At 45.8% G+C, this 22635-nt stretch overlaps 1 protein-coding gene across 4 annotated transcripts in view; it reads right to left on the bottom strand.

The window, feature by feature from the left end:
• UBAC2 (UBA domain containing 2) overlaps positions 1–22329 on the bottom strand; it is a 141366-nt gene extending 119037 nt beyond the window's left edge. For all 4 annotated transcript variants that reach the window (XM_080916926.1, XM_080916929.1, XM_080916928.1 and 1 more), the window contains exon 1: positions 22149–22329. In XM_080916926.1, the coding sequence (XP_080773052.1) occupies positions 22149–22179 (31 nt within the window). In that variant the 5' untranslated portion in view covers positions 22180–22329. The remainder of the gene's footprint in view (positions 1–22148) is intronic.
• Positions 22330–22635: the final 306 nt, after the last annotated feature.

Here is a 22635-nt window from a genome sequence, read left to right as displayed (position 1 = left end):
TTCCAGACAGATACTTAGAGCCAGTGAACCATTCACGTGCTTTTCCTCTACCAGAGCTCAAGATGGTGGCTGCCCTACCCAACATTCCCACACCCAGGTGATTCTCCATGGTACTGGGAAGCAAGGTTTGTCCTTGTGACTCGGCCTTGGTGCTTACTGGGGAGACTTCCAGTGGAAGAGGCAGGAGTCATTCTGTATGGGGCAGCCAGGGAAAGCCTTTCTCAATGGTAAGGTCTGCAAAGACCTTAGCAAGTAGGCCTTGCAGGTATTTAGGGAAAATAAAAGGAAAATAAAAGTATACATGCTTTAAGCAGAACAACATTCAACAGGCAAGGGAACCACCCACACCAAAAGACTATAAGGCCAAAGAAGTGGGAAGCAGTGAGCAGAACCCGGAGGTGGCAGGGTGTCTGGGGTGGGGCCAAGGGTTTACCTGGAAGGACAATGTATCCAAGTTACATCACCATCATCTAAGTTGCTAAACTGAGATCAGGCAACAAGGAGAACAGAAAAGGAGCTCAGGAGGAAGCTGTTCAGATGGCCCAGGTAAGAAACACTGACCAGTCAGCCAAGGAGTCGAGGAAGGAGGAGCTACTGGGCCATCCCTTGATTCTGAAACTAGCCCACAACAATCTCCCATTTGTCATAACAAAAGTGAGCTTAGGTTCACCAGCTCAGTGACTGAAGTGGACTGAAAGAAATCCTAAGATGTCACAAATTCATCATAAAAGCAGACTTCAGTTTTAAAACGAATGTGTTTGTTAGTTCCCGGCCTTGGTTCCAGTAGAGTGCAGGTTCTTGGTGGCGGCAGCCGATTCTGGCGTGCTTGTGGCTGAAGCAGCCGATGGGCCTTTGTTAGATAGATGGGCTGTGATGGAGAGCAGGTACTCCAGCTCTTACCCCACTGCCCGCTGATGAACAATAAACATACAAACTGCCACACACGCACCCAGGATTTAACTCAGCCATGGAAAGGAGGAAGTTCCGTGTCACACTACCGGTGAACCCACGGACACTGAGCTAAGTGAAATAAGCCTGTGATGAGAAGGCAAATATCCCATGATCCTCTTTACAAGAGGCATCTAGAATGGTGAAATTCATTAAGTCAGAAAGTAAAATGCTGGCTCACAAAAGCAGTTGGCACCACAGCCTCACCAATACATAATAACAATTAAACTAAGAAGGCCATGAATCTGGAAGGAGGAGATACATGGGAGAATTTGGAGGGAGGAAAGAAGGGGGAAATTTTTGTAATTACAATTTCAAAAAGTAAAATTTAAATAAAATACAGTACGTTAAAGAAAACATAGCTCCCCTTGCTCTATGCCACTGTTCATTCTTCCGGCCATGCTCCTGCCCCTCACTCCTTCCTGTATGTAGGCCTTGGGCGCCGCTCTCCAGATCTTCTGCTCATGCCCAGGGCCCACTCAAGACACCTCCCTCAGGGCTTTACTCGGCCGTGCTGGTTTCACAGTGCTGTCTTCATCACACAGATTCTAAGACGGCAGAAGGGTTCTCTGTCCACTCCCTACTCTATCCCAGCGCTCAAATACCATCAGGCATTCAGTACCTTTGATGGTAAATAAAAGAATCACCTGTCTGAATCTCAAAATAACCTTTGAGGCAGGCACTACACTGAAGAAAGATGGCGTCTGGACAGTGGCGTCTGGACAGTGGCGACTTTGCATGGGGACAAGAGCCTGAGCCTGGGCGCTCAGGACAGGAAATGTGTGACAAAGGCTCGCAGGAGGGTAGTTAGCATAGGGATGTGAAGAGCAGCAAAGGTGAAAATCTAGAGGGCTGAATGGGGGCAGTGTACACAAGATAGCATCCAGTTCCTGAATGGCTTTGGCCCACCCTCTTCAGATCGATGGCTCTCTCAACCCTGGTCAGAGAAGATTCCATTAGCAATAGCGGGGAACTAACACAGGCCCACAGGGAGCCAAGGCTCAGACATCACCGAGGAAGAGGGGGCGGAAAGAGTGTGAAGTGTGAAAGCAGAGGTGTGATGGTGACTGAGCTCAGCAGCTCAGCTGTGTGCATGAACTCAGAGCTGCTCCCAGGAGTGCAGAGGAGACTGAGCACATGGTCCCACCTCTAACAGTGCAGCTGCTGACAACTGTGAGCTGTGAGAGAAGAGCATTTTCCCTGGGAGTCCATGAATCCAAGGATATTTTCAGAGCAAAGTATCTTGAGGGTTTCATTGTTTGTAAAAGGTCACAGAGCTGGGTGGGTAAAGAAAAGGTCTGGGAAGAGTCAGTGTGCACCAACAGTCTGACTGGGTGGGTGGGAAGAGTCAGTGTGCACCAACAGTCTGACTGGGTGGGTGGGAAGAGTCAGTGTGCACCAACAGTCTGACTGGGTGGGTGGGAAGAGTCAGTGTGCACCGACAGTCTGACTGGGTGGGTGGGAAGAGTCAGTGTGCACCAACAGTCTAACTGGGTGGACAGGGAAGAGTCAGTGTGCACCGACAGTCTGACTGGGTGGGTGGGAAGAGTCAGTGTGCACCGACAGTCTGACTGGGTGGGTGGGAAGAGTCAGTGTGCACCAACAGTCTAACTGGGTGGACAGGGAAGAGTCAGTGTGCACCGACAGTCTGACTGGGTGGGTGGGAAGAGTCAGTGTGCACCGACAGTCTGACTGGGTGGGTGGGAAGAGTCAGTGTGCACCAACAGTCTGACTGGGTGGGTAGTGTGCACCAATAGTCTGACTTGGTGGATGGGAAGAGTCAGTGTGCACCGACAGTCTTACTGGGCGGACAGGGAAGAGTCAGTGTGCACCGACAGTCTGACTGGGTGGGTGGGAAGAGTCAGTGTGCACCGACAGTCTGACTGGGTGGGTGGGAAGAGTCAGTGTGCACCGACAGTCTGACTGGGTGGATGGGAAGAGTCAGTGTGCACCGACAGTCTGACTGGGTGGATGGGAAGAGTCAGTGTGCACCGACAGTCTGACTGGGTGGATGGGAAGAGTCAGTGTGCACCAACAGTCTGACTGGGTGGACAGGGAAGAATCTGTGCACCGACAGTCTGACTGGGTGGGTGGGAAGAGTCTGTGTGCACCGACAGTCTGACTGGGTGGGTGGGAAGAGTCTGTGTGCACCGACAGTCTGACTGGGTGGGTGGGAAGAGTCAGTGTGCACTGACAGTCTGACTGGGTGGACAGGGAAGAGTCAGTGTGCACCGACAGTCTGACTGGGTGGGTAGTGTGCACCGACAGTCTGACTGGGTGGGTAGTGTGCACCGACAGTCTGACTGGGTGGGTAGTGTGCACCGACAGTCTGACTGGGTGGACAGGCCTTACTGGAGGATGAAGAAGCATAATCAGAAGCATGCACCAAGTGGCACTCCAGGAACAGACGGAGTGAGCACCGAGGCTGAGCACAGAAACGATGCACAAGAAATATCTCACAGCAGCCTAGCAAGCAACCAACAGGCGAAATTAAAATTCTAACCCCGACAATCTGATCCAAATGCAGCCATATCCTACATTTCACTCCCATGCAGCTATAGTCGGATGTTCATAGTGTGACGGATGGACACATGTACTGTCACAAAAGCACTAGCAAATCACAGTGTGCCTTGTCTATAACAAGCTTTTTTAAAACTAGTACATAAATAGGTGTTTTGTAAAGCATCTATCAAAATACTAACAGTCATGGTCTACTCGTGAGATACTCTCTTATACAAATCTATTCTAATGGGAATTTGTTTTTGTTTTTCAAGACAAGGGTTTCTCAGTGTAACAGAGACCTGGCTGTCCTACACTTGCTTTGTAGAGCAGGTTGAACTCACAGAAATCCACCTGCCTCTGCCTCCTGAGTCCTGAGTACTGGGATTAAAGTACAGGCTAGCCTCCATGCCCAGAATAACCAGTACTTATTCAGGGAGAAGCCTCATGCTCAGAGCTCAGGCAGTCACTAGCAAACCTCCAGTCTGTGAGTGGAGTCAGGAAGTAGTTCTCACATAAGAGCCCACGCATCAAACAAGCAAGTTTTTAAGTCGTTTCTCTGATGACGCCTCTTTACCTTTGAAGACAAGAATGCTATCAATTGAATGAGCAGACAATATTAATCTAAAAGTAAATAGATATCCTAGTGCTATAAAACACCAAAGTTTAGATTTCCTTGAAGCCCTTTCTCTTCGGCTTCTCTTAGATCTGACAAGAACACACACTGTTGTCTCTGCAGCCAACACCACTTAGACTCAGGAGGCCCTGTCACTGTAAAATAATGACCACGGTGACTCCATTTCAGGTGGACTACCTCACACACTGAACTGTCCTGATAAAGGCTTCCCCATGTCTCCTGAGTCCTTATTATCTAGAGACAGGAATTCACTGCTCACAGACATTAGATGAAGAAATACACTATAAAGATTAAATAACTTGCTTCACGTCACAGCTTGTTAGGAAAGGGGCTACTATTTGGACCCAGTTTTGCCTGAATTATATATATATATATATTTCAGAAAACATACTTTCTTTTTTTTAAGATTTACTTATTTTATACATATGAATACATTGTCACTGTCTTCAGACACACTAGAAGAGGGCATCAGATCCTATCAGAGATGGTTGTGAGCCACCATGCAGTTGCTGGGAATTGAACTCAGGACCTCTGGAAGTACAGTCAGTGCTCTCAATCACTGAGCCATCTCTCCAGTCCACATACTTTCTTATACTTAAAGTAAAATTTTGATCCACAGAAAGTCAAACAAAATAACCATATGACTCACAAATTCCACTCTTAGACATATACCCAGGAAAAGTAAAAACATAATTTGAAACTAACGCTTACATACGAATGTTTAATGCAGTATTATCATAACAGGTAAAACACGACCAAGTGACCACCAATAAATGAAGAGATTAAATAAAACCCAGCCCATACAGAAGAATCCTGTTGGGAGGAGAAGAGTGAAGTTCTGTTCTTGCTACATGACATGGGCAAACCTCAGAATGCGGTAAGGCACACACCAGCAATGCCAATAAGTAAATGCTTTAAAGAACTGGAACAAGAATCTTGTTATGTGAAATTTGCCTGATACTTCAAGCACTGAAGAAACTAACCACAGGTTTTGCTTAGCTATGTGAGCTATTACAAGATGCTAGCTGCAGACACACGGGGGGGTTGGGGGGCCATCAACCTGGCAACTCAATTTGCCCCCACAAGTCTGGCCTGCAAAAGTGCATGTCAAAAAACCCAGTGTGGTTCACACCCTTGCAAGGAACGGCCACCATATCCTACCACAACACTTCCCATTACTGCCTGCTTAGGGGATGCGTTAGTGTCTCATGACGTTAATTTTTGCACAAACTTTTTATGACAAAGAGACTAAACAGAAAACAAGGGTGGAACTGTACAAAAGCAGAGTCAGTCGAGCACTGAGCCTTCAGCTCCCTCACAGTTCCGTTCCCAGGCTACTCTGCTTCTTGGGAGGAATCCTAAGAACTTGTCTTCAGTGACCACACTGCAGTATGAGGAATGCATGCTTCCGGTGACAAAGGCCTCTGTAAGATGGCCAGGGGCAAAGGCTCACCCTTTACTCCTACTACTCCCATCTTCCAAGAGTGTTTAGAGGTAAAGACATACATACATACATACATACATACATACATACATACATACATACATACATACATAAATGAGAGAAAGACAGAGACAGACAGACAGACAGACAGACAGAAGGAAAGCAAGCAAGCAGGCAAGTAAGAAGGAAAGGATGGAAAACTGAAAGCCATCCATGAATGACCTTCTGCCCTAATGCACTGGGGAGCATTCAACGCCCTCAGGCACTTGCCTCAGTTGACTGCATCTAACACAAGTGCCGAGCAGTCAGGCAGAAGGCCTAGCTCGGGACAACAGTCAATAAACACCTGTTAAAGTATCAGTGGTAGTGAAGCCTGTCAGGAAAATAAACAGGAAAAAGTACTAAGAGGTGGTGGGGGCGGGGGGCCAAAAAGTAGGAGTGCCCTCTAGGCACACACACACAAAGAAAAAAAGGTGTTTTTCTAAATCGTGCAGAGGGGATGAGCTGAGAGCAGCGACAATAAAATTTCAAAGGCTGTCCTGAGACAGCACTGAAGGCTCAGACAGGCTCCAGGCTGCTTCAGGCCTCGGGGAAGCGGAAGCGCAGCAGACTTGCAGACAGCATCCCGGCTTACTTGGTGTCAGTGTAAGTGTGTTATACTCATTAGGAAGGTTTAATGTAAGCATTAACCCTTCATTAATCACAAAAAACAGTGACTGTTAAAAGTACTCCTTAAATAACACGTATAATCTAATAATCTTAGAGTGAAGGGGAGACCAGTGTTAATGAGCACCGGGCACAGCTTCTCAGAGCAGCAGTCTGAAAGGTGAGGCAAGGGGTGTGGGGAAAGTTCTCTACCTGCACCATAAACTGTAAGAGATAAAAAAAACATAATACCAAAATGTGGAAATCTGAGGTGCTTTAAGAATCTGAGCCCAGGCATACTCAGTGAAGCAGGGAAGTCCATGTAGAAACAGCAGTGCACACTCAGCTCTCTAAAAGTGGCAGGTCACCCACCTTGGGAGAAATCTGGACAGTCTCATTCCTAACCTCTGTCCAAAGCCCTCCATATTACAGAGTCATGAGGCCTGCCCAGCCCCCGTCTGTGGAAGCAGTGCTGAGGCAGGCATCCATCAGCAATGCCAATTTTTGACAGGATGGAAATCATGAGACCAAAGTTCATGAACATGCTGCAGGTAATAACCCGGGACAAGCCAGGCTGAGTCCAGGTGTTCAGAGACTCAGCTCCTCAACCCAAAATGGAAGGTACAAATTGGTACCAGGAGTGGGGTATTCCTGTGACAACCTGACCATGTTTTGGGGAGGACTGTGGAAGGGCTTTGGAACTTTGAGCTAGAAGAGCTATTGGCATATTAAGAGCTCTGTAGGATGTTTAGTAGGAGTTTGGAAGATAATGTTGAGAACAGTGCAGAAGATGGAGGCCTGGCTTGTGAAATTTCAGAGGGAAGATTAAAGACTCTTTGATCAGGGCTGTTGCTGTTTTGGTTGTGAAGATTCTGTGGTTTTGGTTAGCTGGGGCTGAAGAATCAGCTGTGATTAACAAGTTACCAGAACTACTAAAGCAAAACCTTTGCATTGCTGGGACTATTGATGCTGGTCAGCTGGAGCTAAGAATCAGTGGTGATTAAGAAGAGACCAGCATCATTGATGTGAAGTCTTCTGGGAACTGTTCTGTGAAAGCACAAAGAGGATGTGTTCCAGAGATAGCCAATGTTGTACATGTTGTGACTGGACTTGGTAATGTGTAAGAGTTACCCAGGTGGCACTGGTTTTGAAGGAATGAAGGGGTCATGGAGAGCAGCTGAGGCTTGGCACTGTGAGAGGCCATGGAAAGCCATTGGTGAAGGTGCATCCTCAATGGCAATTAGTGCCCCAAGACTGACAGTAGAGTTTTGGAGATGCCAGTACCATGAGATGACCACCAAGAACGGCAGCAGCAGTGGAGAACAGGCAGCTGGAGCCTAGAAGACAAAGTGTGTGCTACAAAGGGCAGAGCTGGAGAAGTGACCCAAGCCCTTGGAGGAGCACAGAAGTTCGTAAATAGATTCTCAGACAATGGGTGGTTAAAGGTTGATTTTGCTTTGACTGTGACTGTGCCCTGATATCTTTCCCTCTTGAAGAAGATAAGCCCACAGTTTAGAGACTTTAAATTGTAAAAAGACTATGATTTTTTTTAAAGAGACTGAATATTTTAAAGGTATTGCAATTTTAAAATGTAAGCATTGGTAAAGACTCTTAAGGTTATCTAGATCTTGGGGATGAACAAGAAAATAAGGGTTGAATTTTAATATTGATTTGTTTATGTGTCAAGTTGACAAGGGGTCAATTGTACTGGCTGGTTTTGTGTCAACTTGACACAAACTGAAGTTATCACAGAGAAAGGAGCCTCAGTTGGAGAAATGCCTCCATGAGATCCAGCTGTAAGGCATTTTTTTCAACTAGTGATCAAGGGGGAGGGCCCAGCCCATTGTGGATGGTGCCATCCCTGGGCTGGTAGACCTGGGTTCCATAAGAAAGCAGGCTGAGCAAGCCAGGGGAAGCAAGCCAGTAAGTAACATCCCTCCATGGCCTCTGCATCAGCTCCGGCTTCCTGACCTGCTTGGGTTCCAGTCCTGACTTCCTTTGGTGATGAACAGCAATGTGGAAGTGTAAGCTGAATAAACCCTTTCCTCCCCAACTTGTTTTTTGGTCATGATGTTTGTGCAGGGATAGAAAGAAACCCTGACTAAGACAGAAGGTCAGGAAAAAAGACACCTGGGCTATAACATACTGTAAAGACATAAGCTAGGACATCAGAGGAGAGAGCAGATGCATCCCTAGACTGACTCGCTTGAACGGCCACACGTGAAGCGAGGCCATCTACAGGGTAAAGAGGCCAGAGCTTGACTTCCTCTTTGGTAAAAATTCTGAGGATCAAGCTAGAAACCATTTGAGTCTGAGCATCTACATGGCCTCCTAGTCCCTCACTAGTCTGTGAGCAGACAAAGGCTAGAAACTACCTAATACACCTCCAGCCACTGGGCTGAAAAAAGAAAAGACCCACTCAAAGCTCAAACACTAAAACCAAGTCCAAAAGAGTAAAGAGCCAAATAAAAGCAAGGAACCCAGAGAGCGGGGGAGACAGAATCCCAGCCTGACACAGTGGACTGGGCCCTTGCCTGCTGTGCCTCCTGTCCAGCTGTTCTGAGATAACAACCCTCAAGATGCCAGAGAACTGTATCCTTTCAATGAGGCCAGGGCGCAGGGGAGCTCTGGGAAGAATGTGAGTGGTTACAGCGTAGAACATGCTCATCCTCTCAGTGCCCACACTAAGATCTGCACACATCCATTTTAAAGAGAACTCTGTCACAAAGTATCCCTTGGCAATTAGAGATGATGACTGCAAAAAGAACCATACTTCTAAACAAAACAAAGGAAGGGTTCTACTAATTTTATTGTTGGCTTAAAACTCTCGTCCTGTCTCCTTGGGAAACTCGTCTGTTAGAGAAGTATTTGTAAGAACACACTGAGATTTTACCTTTAATAGAGCTGTGACTAGGAAAGACTAAATGGCCTTTACTGTTGGCCCCGAACTGCTTAAAACTACCTCTAGTGGTAGCAATGACACAGGCACACAGGTGGGCCACCTGGGCAATGACATCCCTCCCAAGCCTACTCTCACATTCTTCCTCACAGACAGCCTAGCTGGAAAGAAGGCTTGGCCAGCAAATAAAATCCTACAGTATAAAGAAAATAAAATGTATGATTTATCACCGTGTAAAAAATCCTACATTCTACAATGGGAGCAGCCCATGTAGGGCTGGAAGTCTCAAAGGAGAAGTGAGCTTGGTGGCATTGAATTTCAGAGAAGGTGACAGTGAGGGTGACAGGGAAGAAGATGGGATGCTGGACCGACCAACAGACAACTTTACTGAGAGACAAAATCCACAAGAAGAGCTGAGTCCACCTGACTGGAATGACTATTAAATTCTCAACAGCCATTTGCCAGCTCCTGCCCCAACCAAGCACCTGGTACAAGCAGCTTAGCTGGCCAAATGCTTGGCTAGCATGCATGAAGCTCTGGGTCCCAGTCCACCGAGACGGACCACGCATCGGTCAGCGTGTTAACACCATGCCTGGAAGCCCGACTACAGTGGAAGCAGGAGGATCAAAAGCCTAAGGTGATCTAGGACATCAAAGCCTGGGGTACATAAGACTCTATCTCAGAAAAACAAAACCAAAAAAAAGTGGAGGAGAATTGGTGAGATGGCTCCACTAAGTACCTGTGACTCTTGCAGAGGACACGGGTCCTTCCTAGCACCTCCATGGGATGACTCACAGGCACCTATAACTCCAGTTCCAGGGGATCTGACACTGTCCTCTGTCCTCCATAGGCACTATGCACACATGGTGCATATACTGACAAGCAGACACACAGATGAGTGTGTAAATAAAGTTCACAACCTAAAACCTCACGTGAAAAGTTCACCCCAGCAGGGGAACAAAACAAAACAAAAGATGCCAAGACTCAGCAGCTGCAGAGAGCCAACCTGAACCAAGGTAGAAAAGAGGCTGCTGGACCCCTCCAACAGCACAGGCTTTGGAAACCACCTTTTTAAGGGTGATTTCCTGCTAAGTGCAACCTTGGACCTTGATTCCACAATACACAACCACAGGAATGAATGTTAAAAGAGCTAATGATTTTTATTTTCCATATAAAAATCAAACCACAAATTAGGGAAGGCTTGTTACTGAATCATGTTAGAAACACCATACAGATATGACACATAATTAGAAAGCAAAGCGCAGAAGGTAGACTGTACATTTCTTTTCTTGTTTCTTTCTGAGATGGGGCCTCACTGTGTAGTCCTGGCTGGCCTCAAATTCACAGAGATAGGTTCATTGCTCATTTTCATAGTGGAATCTACTGATTATGCCAATAATTCATCAATTAAAAAATATTTATGGGCAGTAGTGGGCCACAGCGCTCAGGAAGCAGAGACAGGCAGATCTCTGTGAGTTCAAGGTGAGCTACAGAGTGAGTTCCTGGACAACCAGAGATACAAAGTGAAACTGTCTTGAAAAAAGTGTGTGTGTACATGCACATGCATGCATACATACATACATTCCTTGAGATTATAAATACCAAAATACAGAAATCAAAAATGTAAGATGAATGGCTAAGCCCACACAAAATATGAGAAATATTCACGTTCCCAGGCTCACAGAGAGCAGGACATAGAGAACAAGGACAGAACATTTAATCTCTCCGTTGACAAAACTGTTTAAATTATCATGTTCAATGATTACAAATGTGTGGTGAGGAAGACCTGCCCTCAACCCCGGGAGATCATCAGAGCTTGGCTGTACAATTTTCCATCCTCTGATCCTGCAATTCCACAGCTGTGATTATTCCTGTTGGATGACTTCAAGAATGTGAACACTGACGACGCATACCTTTGATCCCACCCACTTGAGAGGCAGAGGCAGGAGGATCTTTGTGAGGTCAAGGCCAGCCTGGTGTACACAGTGAGTTCCAGGACAGCAAGGACCACAAAGTGAAACCCTGTCTCAAAAATACAATAATTCCAATCAATCAATCAATCAATCAAATGAGAAAGAATGTGAGCACTTGGTAGAAAAGAGAGGTGGGTTAATGGGTAAGAGCACTGGCTGATCTTCTAAAGAACCCAGGTTCAATTCCCAGCACCCTCATGGCAGTTCACTTGTCTGTAACTCCAATCCAGGGGATCCAATACCCTCTTCTGGCCTCCTTAGTCACCAAACACACATGACCTGCACAGACATAAATGCAGCAAAACATTCATACACATAAAATTTTAAAAATAAGAATTAAATTTTAAAAAGCAAGTAATAAAAGCTGTCCTTTAAAAAGAAAAAGAAAAAGAATGTGACCATGGGTGTAAGGTACAGCTCCAGGAGTAAAATGCTTGCCTGGTGTTCAATGAAAACAAAACCAAGCTAAGGAGGACATAAAAGAAAAAGAACAATGTGATCCTAATAGCCAGAGATGCTCAGCTTAATAGTTTCTCAATGGAAAATACTGAAGAGAAACATTTTAGTAAGAGAAATGCTAAAACCATTCAAACCCGTGATTTCAAATATCCAAGTTAAAAAGACTTAACATGTATATGCAAACTCCATTTTTGATTTCAAAAAAAATACACACATTTACGTGCATCTATCTGTATGCTGAAGAGAAAAGAACACACAGACGGAAAAGCTGTGTCAAAACAGCTCACCTGGATGAATGAAGTGTCAGTGAAACGCTGATCCTTTCAACACTAATGCCTGTGTGAGTTTCTTTTTCAACAAACGTGTTTCAAATTTATAAGACAAAACAAATGTATCACAAGTCAGCTTTGGTGAGTATTGCTGTGGTTAAATTTATTTAAGGTTAAAATATCCATTTTAATTCTCCCTGTGTAGTCCTAGATATTTAACACTTGTCCTAGTTTTGATTTAAAAAATGTTTACATACAGGAGAGGGCTGAAGAAAGGACTAATAACATCAAAGATGTTTGATAAAACCTCAGGGAATTGTATTATTGTGTTTACCTAAACTTATAAGTGTACATACATATGTATGAAGCTATGCCACTTGGGTTGACAATGCTCCCACAAGAGCAGTAAGCAATGCAGGCTGTTGCTGCTGCACTTGGCTTTCAGAGGTTGAATGTAAGTCCCCACTGCTGAAGACAGCGATTCAAAATATACCTAACCTAAAAGCTTCTCTCCCTCTGTATAGATTTCATAATACCAGAGGAGGAAAATAATCCTATTGATCCAATCAATAATCCATCTGTGACACCTATTAACTATAACAATGACCAGCATGCCAAAATATCCCTAAAGGCACAACAGTGGCCCTTGTTCCCTGACAGTCACCAGCAGCTGCCTAACTGGACTCAAGGCCCATTCGTTCTATAGGAGGAAAATCATACCTGGTACTAGCAACCTAGCCAACCATCCAGTGAGCTCATGGATCTTAGAGCAGAACCTACAACCACTACTTTACTAGACTAACATAACTAACTGCATTCTAAAACTTAACCTTAGACCCACAGGGCAGTATAGATCATATCCTTCATCAAAGAAGCGTCTCTTTACAGCAAATGGAAACGATTAAGGAAAACCACCAGACACAATGCAGAAATCATGTGACCATGGGGAGCCCAGCCCAGTGAATACATTGTACATAAAGCTCAAGGAAGAGCAAAGAGGTCAGAAAGATTCTAAGAGCCGGATGACCAAGAAGTTTACTATAAGATTGTGTCTCCAATATATGACAGGAAAGCTACACTCACAACACCACAGCAATACGGCGCCTAAACAATGGCAAAAGCAATAGAAATGTTAACACAGAAGAGGAAAGTCTCTCTGGGCCCCACATCTAAACAAAGACCAACAGACAACTAATAAGCAGGGCAGTGTGGAGCCCACCTTTGACCCCAGACTCAGGATGCAGAGGCAATTGGACTTCTAAGTCTGAGGCCAGCCTGGCTACAGAGTGAGTCCCAACACAGCCAAGACTACAACAGAGAAACCCTGTCACCAAAGACCAAAAACAACAACAAAAACCCAACAGGCAATGAATGACTGCTGAGGGAGGTAGTTAGCCTCTTCCAGGGATGGCTCCATACTTGGTTATCCAATACAAAGTGGACAACTCTAATTATATACACCCAAGCAAGGTGTGTGTGTGTGTGTGTGTGTGTGTGTGTGTGTGTGTGTGTGTGTGTGAGTGTGTGTGTGTGTGTGTGAGAGAGAGAGAGAGAGAGAGAGAGAGAGAGAGAGACAGACAGACAGACAGACAGACAGACAGACACGGGGTACATACATAACTAATAATAAACAATATAACAGTAATGAGAAAATCATCATCAGTTGGGGGGGACATAGGACATGGGAAGTGTTGAAAGGAGAAAAGGAAGCAGAGGAAAGGAAAAAAAAATGTTTATATGTAAACTCGCTCATGTGATAAAACTTACGCAGAAGCAAGTGTGGGAAAGAAGACCAAGTCTGTCAGCATAATAGTTTGCTCTCTTTACATTTGGACATCCATTTCTAAGTAGTTTAGATTCCAATAAAACATCTTTTCAATTAGCCTTTTGTGAGTCCACTATATTTTCAAACATGTGTCTCAGTGCTTTATTCCTTTCCCTATTGCCCTCCTGTCCCCGCCCTACTTCTCCTGATGGCCCATTTCTTGCCCCACAACACAAACACACATACACACACACACACACAGTGTGAGAATTTTTTCATGCATATGTGGTAAGCATGTATGTATTATGTTTGTGTGCAGGTGAGTGTACACTTGTGTGGCTGTATGTGGATGTATGTGGAAGCCCAGGGCTGATGTTGGAAATCATCTGCTCTCCATATTACCCTGTCATCAAACCCAGAACTAACCATGAGGGCTTGGCCTTGACTGCATCTCCCAAGGCTGAAATGACAGGGATCAGCCACTCTCACCCACCATGCCACTTGACATTTATGTGGGTCCTGAGAATCAGAGCTGCAGTCTAATAACTGTACAGAAGCTCTTTGACTATAGCCAAGCAAGAGCTCCCTATGCTGGGCCATCTTCCCAGTGCTTCTTTACTGCAGGGTTGCTAAGCACCTTGGAAGTATTCATTTTCACTGCTGATCACTAAATGACAATACCGCCAATCATTAGTGTCCACTCTCCATTGTGTCGTGCTACATTAAAGAGACTGAGAGAAATGGTCAGGAAGAATGGTACTGAAACTCAAACGAGCTAAAGAAAAACATCTCCAGTTGGGAAAAGTGTTTGTGCAAATGTGTGCTGAGTTCAATGCCCAGTGCTCATATAAAATCTGTAACTCCAAAGTAGGGGAGACGAGGAGTGGAGACAGACAGCCCCCTGACACTCACGGGCAGCCAGTCTAGCCAAATGGATGAGCTCTTTGCTCAGTTAAAGACTCTGCCTCAAAAAATGCAGGAGACAAACTGAGGAAGACATCCAACATTGACCTGTGGCTTCACAGCATGTGCACATGCGCACGCGCGCGCGCACACACACACACACACATACACACACATACACACACCGGAGGTGCACAGTATATATCTACAAATTTTTCAATGAATTAAAATAAAATAAAATGAGGATTTAAGTATAATTCTCATTTATTCTTAAGAGAGTCAAAACTTCATTTGGTACCATTACTTCCCAGACATATTCCCAAAATATCAAACTTATGTACAGGCGAATCTTAAAGCACCTGAGGAAAAGTAGGCTTCCCTTTTGTTACTAAAACTGAAACTGGCTCTAGCTGAGTACACACACACAGTATGTGGGGAAAGGAAACACACAAACATGCATAGTATAAAGATCTATTTAGGACAGGCACATCCCTGCTGCAGGAAGAGAGAGTTCAGGTGTCCAGTGTGTGGCCTATGGAGAACATGGATCTGGGTCATGGGTCAAATCCCAGCTTATGAGACAGGACACTGGCGTGAAATGAGGAAAACAATAGCTATCTTCATAATTGTCACAGAACAGCTGGAGAGATTAAGTCTAAGTAAAGCAGCCTTTTCTCTCAAACTGCTTGTCAAGTTTTAACTTTGTATTACCCTTAAGGACTAGAATTTGGCACTGTGAAAAGTTATGACAATACACATTACAAGTTTTATTTAACCCTTATTTTTGTTTAAAGACAGATCCTGAGTTGGCCTTAAACTCCCTAGGTAATGAGCATTGAACGTCTGATCCTCAAGTCTCTACTTGCACAGACCAGCTCAACCACACCTGATTCTATGAAATGCTGGGAACAGAATCCACATCTTCATGCATATAGATTGGTGTTCTATCAACCCACACATCCTCGTCTATTTTACCTTCTTACATTGCTAGGAATATTTCCAAACCAAGGTGCTCTCAGCATTATTATAATAGAGAAGAAAGGGGGGGTCATTATTCAAGAACAGCACACTACACAAATGCTTAGTTACAGCGAAAGCCAGAACACCACTAAAGCAAACAACACACAGTCCCAACTGCACCATAAAAGCTTCTGTTGGACCCAAGTGTAGTGGCACATCCTGTCAATCACAGGGCAGACACAGGACCATCTCCATCTCTATGAGTTCCAGGCCAATCCAAGGCTATACTGTCAAACCTTGTCTCCAAAACAAAAGATTCTATTTGAATGTGGTAAATTGTTTTTTTTTTTTTAATTTATTTAGTGGTTACCCTGTTTGTAGTTGAAAAGCTAGGATAAACTCCCAAATGTCAATAAATGCCATTGATCTATCCTTGTGATTCTCTACACACTGGAAGTTTAAGGAACTAGTGGTTGTTTTATAACAGCAAATCAGTAACTTTACAATCAAACGTGTAGGATAATAGAAAAGTAAACTGAACTGATTTCACAGCTGGATCTCTAACCTCCAAACTTTCTAAAAGGTGGCTCATCTCAATTTTTCAGTGTAAAGAAATATCCTTCCCTTAAGTTTCTCCTGCTCTGGTTAATGTTTAACGTTTTTCCTTCTTAGCTAAAATGTATAAATAAGCCACATGTTTCTTAGTGTTTCAGAAATACATTAAGATTGTGTCAAGTTGACAAAAATTAACCAGTACAACATGTTACCTCAAAGAGCACAAGTTGTCCTTAATATCTCACAGGTATGACTCTCCCATCTCAAACCTCCTATACGTATAAAAGACACTAAGTAGATGTGTTCAAGAGGAATAAAGAATTAATGGGGTGTGTGTGCGCGCGAGCGTGAGGGGGGATGGAGATGGAGAAGGAGACACCAGAGAACATCCCACTAAGACGAGGTCTAAAACTGATATAGCAACTCATACTTGCAGCCTCAGCACTAGGGAGGCAGGGAAGAGATTTCAGGATTCTGAATGAAGCCCATCTGGAAAGAATAAGACACTGTCTGAAAAGGAAGAAAGACAGCAACAACCATGAGGAGAAGCACCATCCAAGGTAATGGAGAGACAGCTCAGCGGTTGAATGTACTTGCTGCTCTTGCAGAGGAACCAGTTTGGCTCCCAGCGCCCCAGAGGTGGTTCACAACCTTCCAGAACCCCAGTTCCAGGGAAGTCAATGCCCTTTTCTCAATTCTACAGGTACCAAGCATATACACGGTGCGCACACAGATCCACAGGCCAAACAATTATGCACATAAAATAATATCTGAAAAACCTAAAAGGAGAGGGGGCAGCACCATGCAGTGTGACATGACACTGGTCACTTTGTCCAGAGCAGAGTTGGCAGTGTAGAGAAACAGCTGCCATCACATCTGGTCCCATCAAATAGGAGACAACCTCAGAGAGCTAAAGGTGAGGGGTGGTGAGAAGCAGAGAGATGTGAAGCCGGGCTTCCATGAAGTGCCACTGGGAGGGAGGGAGTGCTCTGAGAGCTGGGCAGGCCACAGCAAAGTCAACAGAGATGAATGCCTCCATATTTGCAAGAAAGAGCTCAGTAGACCAGGTAACACTCACACTGACCAAACACTTAGGGCAAACTTGTAGGAGTTTTGCTACAGCAATACCACTGTCCTTTCTATCATGAGGAATCTGAAGGGCAGAAGGTTTGTTTCACCATGCAAAGATGTATGCCCAGATCAAGGGAGCAGCTCTGCAAGTCTCCAAAGGGACTCTCATGCATCCACAGGACAAAACATCAGCTCAGCCAGGTGCCAGGCTTGCTCTGTCAGAAGATGGCTAAAAATGTAACAACGTAACAAGGACAGCCTTAGAGAGAGAAAAATGTAACAAGTGGGGAGAGGACAGTGGAGTGCAAACAGAAACAAACAGACTGATGCCACCACTTTTTGTACTCTTTCTGTTTAACATTTATTTATTTATTTATTTATTTATTTATTTATTTATTTATTTATTTATTTATTTATTTATTTAATGTATACAGACATCTTTGTCTGAATGTACATCTGCACACCAGAAAAGGACATCAGACAGTTGTGAGCAGCCATGTAAGTGCTGGGAATTGAACTCAGGACCTTCAGAAGAGCAGTGAGTGCTCTTAACCATGAACCATCTCTCCAATGCCCTTTTGTATTGTACTGTATTGTGTTGTATTGTATTGTACTGTATTGTATGTCTGTCTGAGTGTGAGATGTGAAACAATCTGGAAGCTACAGATAAAATGGAAATAGCACACAGGGATGGCCAAACGCAAGAAACTTAGCAGAGAAACTGTGCCTATGGCTCAGCTTGGATCAGAGACCAAAATTAACACATGGTTGGAGTCTTATTCAACATACACAGCAAGCCAGGAATAGCAGTGGCTGAGCCTAGATGAAATTGCAAATGGCATACTTAACTATAGGGTCTAGACTGGCCATGAAAGAGAGAAGTGCCAGATGGGGCTGATAGGCCAGGAGAATCCCAGTCTGGGGATGGAAACTCATAACAAAGAGACAACATGAGGGTGGTGAAGGGTGCACATCTGCACTGAAGACAGAAGGTCCAACTGGGCTGGAGACAAGATGTCCACCACTGCCCGTTCTGCTGGCCTCTCCTGGCCACCCTGCACAGAACAAAATGACCAGCAGCAGCTCTACCCTCAGCCTCTACTGCCAGTTACTGCTGTTCCCGGCCTCACCTCTGCTTCATGTTCACTCCCTGGGTGTTCCCTGCATTTCTCCGATGGGACTCTGCAGACACCTCTCTCTTTCTCTGTATTCCCTACTTTAGTAAACGGTAACCCATGATGTCACCAGCTGCCCTCAGTCTAACATGCTTGACTAACACACTTTGCCTGCCTCGAACCTTTCAATTCCTCCCTTTGCTGTTTAAACTGGTTAGATTTTGACAACTTAATATAAATATAGACAAATGTAGGAAGAGAAAGTCTCAGTTGTAGATTTGCCTCCATCCGCTTGTGGGCATGTCTGTAGGGCATTTTCCTCATTAAGGATTGATGATTGACATGGGAGAGCCCATCCCATTGTGGGTGGCAGTCCTGAGTTGTAAAAGAAAGGTAGCTGAGCAAGGCATGGGCAGTAAGCAGTCAGTAAGCAGCACTTTTTCATGGCCTCTGCTTCAGTTTCTGCTATAGGTTCCCGACTTGAGCTCTTGTCTAACCTCCTGCTATGGCCTGTAAACTCTAAGGGAAATAAATACACCCTTTCCTCCCAAGTTGGTATCTTTTATCACAGCAACAGAAAGCAAACGAGGACACTGCCTGTCCTCAGTGTTACCATCTTAATCAGGCCTTGGGTATATCCACAAGACTGACTGTTCTCTGACCCTTCCTGTGGGCCAGTCTCTCGCCTTGATGCTTGTTCCACTGGCTCTCATGGAGAGCCTTTAAAAAAGACAGATTTCAGAATGCAGAGAAGAAAGCCCAGATTTCTAGTACCCAAATTAGCACTTCTGAAGGCCACTCTACGAGATGGGACCCAGAAAAGCACCTGGGATGCTCTGGGTTGGCTGGCTGGTTGTTTTCTGTTGGGCAGGCAGTATTTGGAAACTTGTGTTCCACTGCCGAGAACCACCTCCCACTTTCTTCCCGCAGTGAGAAGGTTCACACAGGTCCTACACCTTGTCATTTTCTCCTGCACCTCAGGACTTTGCCCTTTCATTTGTTCCTAACTCTTCAAGCTCACATTCACCACTGGGTCTCTTCCAACCGTGTTAATAACTGACGTCTCTCCAGACTTAACTTCTTCCCGTGCCTGTGACCACCTCAGAGTGCAGCTCTCCAGTCTGCCCCTGGTGATCCACATTCTAGAATGGCATCTCCAATTCACCATCACCTCCTCATCCCACTCACTCCTCGGTCACCATGGCCATCTCTATGACAACTGGAAGAACTGTTCTGGAAAGGTTCTGGGCATGATCCTTCCTTCCAAAAAGATTGCTTTTCAGACTGTTCTGAATCTTAGCAGCATTTATCTATGAACTGTTCCTACCCTGGAATTCTTTCCTTGGCATCACATACACGTACGCGCACACATGCACACATATGTGCATATACACACACCATCCTTGATCACTGTTCAGTCTGCTTCCCCAACTCCTGTTTCTCCCTCTGCAGACCTCAGAAGGTCCCAATTTTTATCACCCCTTCCATGGCCCTCATGATCTCACCTCAGGACTGTTCACTCCCACCATCAACAAGACCCTAATTCTGGCCTCTTGTCTTTGCCTTCCCATGCTCAGTCCATTAGGCCTAACAACCCCTCACCTCTCAAATAACCAGCTCAAATACTCCTTGCACCAGCAAATCATCTTAATAACCAAGTCTCTCCCTGATTGTGCTGAGCACAGCTGTCCTTTTTCCCCCTTCTTGACACTGAGTTGCTTGGGAACTAGACCTGAAACACATTAAACCTCATAATTAGTGCTTATTGGGTTCATCATGCATAGCAAATATTCTGTGCTGTAAGTAATAAGAATGCTTACTAATAAAATTATTACGTGTATTATTTAGTGACAGGATTAGTCTACATGTGGGAATTTAAACTACATTATACATACTATTTACAAGCACTTTTACCCAATCCTAACTGACACAGAACAAAACAGTTGTGAAGAAATGGTCACAAGCGCCCTCCCGCCCTGGTTCCTACCCTAGCAGCACAAGCCTCCTGCAGAACGCTGCACACATCCTGCTGTGTCTTCTTCTCTCTTTGTGCACGCTGCTTCCTCTCTTCAAAACGATTTTCTGGAGGAAGCACAGCATGCCTGGCTCCTTCCCAGGCTTCTTCCCCAAACACACAGTAGCACTCCACCATGACTAACCTCTGCCATCATCAGCACATGACACTGCTGAAGAGCACTTTAAGTACTTATTAACCTGTTTGACGTTGGACTCCTTTACCCTGTTTACATCACTGTCTATATAAACCATGCAAGGTTTCAGGAGATACTCAGCAGACACCTGATGAATGAATGGGAGCTGGGGGGAAGAGGAAGGGGGGCTAAGTGTTAACACTAGAGCACCCTTATCTCCTAACCACAGATATGAGATGGGCAGGTGCAGGAATTGGCCAGAAAGATGGATGACCCAGCCTCTAGACAGAGATACAACACCCTTCTGAGGATGCTTCTTCCCCAGGACCAGATCTAGTGTGTGTGTGTGTGTGTGTCCACGTGTGAGTATTTGTATACCTGTGTGTACGCTGATATTGGGATGTATTTCTCAGTCACTCCATTTTTCTTTTTTTGACACAGTAAACTGGCTGGCTAGCAAGGCTCTGGGAAATCTCCTGCCTCCACCTCTCACTGGTGAATTATAGACACACTGCAGTGCCTTGGCTTTTACATGGGTATTGAGAATTAGAACTCAGATATTCATGCCTGCAGGACAAGTTTCTTACCTACTGAGCCATGTCCCCCAGACTCTCACTTTTTAGCTTTTACATTTATTTTTGGTGCAAAAGGATGCCTCAATATGCTGAGAACAACTAAAATCGAAGAGATCTACTGTTAGATCCACCTACACAGTGTAACCCTAGGAAGCCACTATTATCCAAACAGTAGTTTGAAGACCAACTCACTAGTAGTTCTGATGGATTCTAGGGTCAATACATGAAAGATTCTATAACTTAAATACTTCAAAGCCTGAGATGGTGAGAGGTGCAGATGGTTTAGAATTATGTCGCTGGCTCTGACAATTATTCACTCTCAAGACTATGTAACAGGAGTGTTCTCTGTAAGGCTCATGACGTTCACAACAGAATGTACCATCTGGAGACGCCAGACACTTATGCGCTCTAGCAACATTAACTTCACAAGCAGAGATGGGAAAATACCGACAGTGGTAAGAAACTGCGAACTGCAGCTTGCTCAAACTGTTTGCTATTGGTGTATCAGTGCCTAATCTCAACACTGTTTAGTTAAAGAGTCCACTCAATAAAGTCAATTCAACACAATGCCGTGGGGAAAAGTTGCTTGGAGGCTGAGTAAACTTCTCAGCCCTCTACCTGCTGACCACCGCTGACACTCCTACAGAGTGCAGCGGTATCCAGACGCCAAGCCTGCATTCTCTTGCCAAATGACTTCCTAACTTCACTTGAAAGTGCTTAGTTTTTTAGCTCACAAAAAAACTCTTCAGGGACAACGGGTAAGAAGTGCGCAAAAGTTAAAACTGGGGGGGGGGGGGGGGGGGCAAATTCTGGAGCAGAGGATGAAATTCACAGGTTCCAGGAATCAGGTGGGTCCCAAGGAAGCCTGTATGAATGAAGAGGGACAGGGAACCGGGCAGGATTCTAGCGTCGTCCCCTCGGGGACATCTTCCAGCCCCGCACTCGAGCCGTCAAGTGCGTGCGTGGGCCTGGGCCACGAGATGAGCGGGGCACCCGGTCCGACCCTAACTGCCCAGCCCACCTGCAACAGGGCAGAAGCTGCTGTGCACCGTGCGGGAGGCGCCCGGCAAGGAATGGACGTGGCACCCCCTCCGCGCTCAGGGCAGCGGTGGGGACGGCCCCCGCCGCCCCCTTAGAGCAAGAACTGACAAGGCTCGGGCGGGGGAGGCAAGGGGCCCCCAGCCTCCTGCAAACCCGAGTCCCCGCTGCCCCAAGCCGGGGTCCGGGAAGTGCTCAGGATGGAGCGAAGGGCGCCCCGAGGATGAGGGAACCGGTACTCACAAAGCCCACTGGAGCCGGTGCTGGTGAACATGGTCCCACCGGGCCCGGAGCCCCCGCGGGGCGTCAGGGGGAGGGGAGGCGGAGGTGGAGAGCCCCCAGCGACCGCGCAGGCGCACTGTCAACCAGCGAGCGAAGTCGGCCCGGCGAGGCGCTCCGGAGCCGCCAGAAAGAAGACGCATGCGCGGCCTGTGGGGCGTGCACGCTCGGTCAGAGTCCGCCTCTTCCTGCCTGGAAAGGAAGTGCGTCGGTGCGAGTGAGCCGGACGTCCGGTTCTTCCGGTGGTTCGGGGCGAGTTTGGGAACGGGATTGGCGGATGTCACAGTTCCCAGTCCACAACCTCACTGCTTGAGCGCCACGAGTAGAGCCGGCTTTTCATCAGTAGAATACCAGGTCTTTCTCGAAACCTCTAACCTTTCGCAGGGCATGACGGCCGCGATTTCCACGCATGCTCAGTACTTCCGAGTGGACCTCTATGTTCAGTGAACCG

The sequence above is a fragment of the Micromys minutus genome (genome assembly GCF_963924665.1).
Source record: "Micromys minutus genome assembly, chromosome: 5".
NCBI classification, from domain to species: Eukaryota; Metazoa; Chordata; class Mammalia; order Rodentia; family Muridae; genus Micromys; species Micromys minutus.
This window is presented reverse-complemented; position numbering and strand designations above follow the sequence as displayed.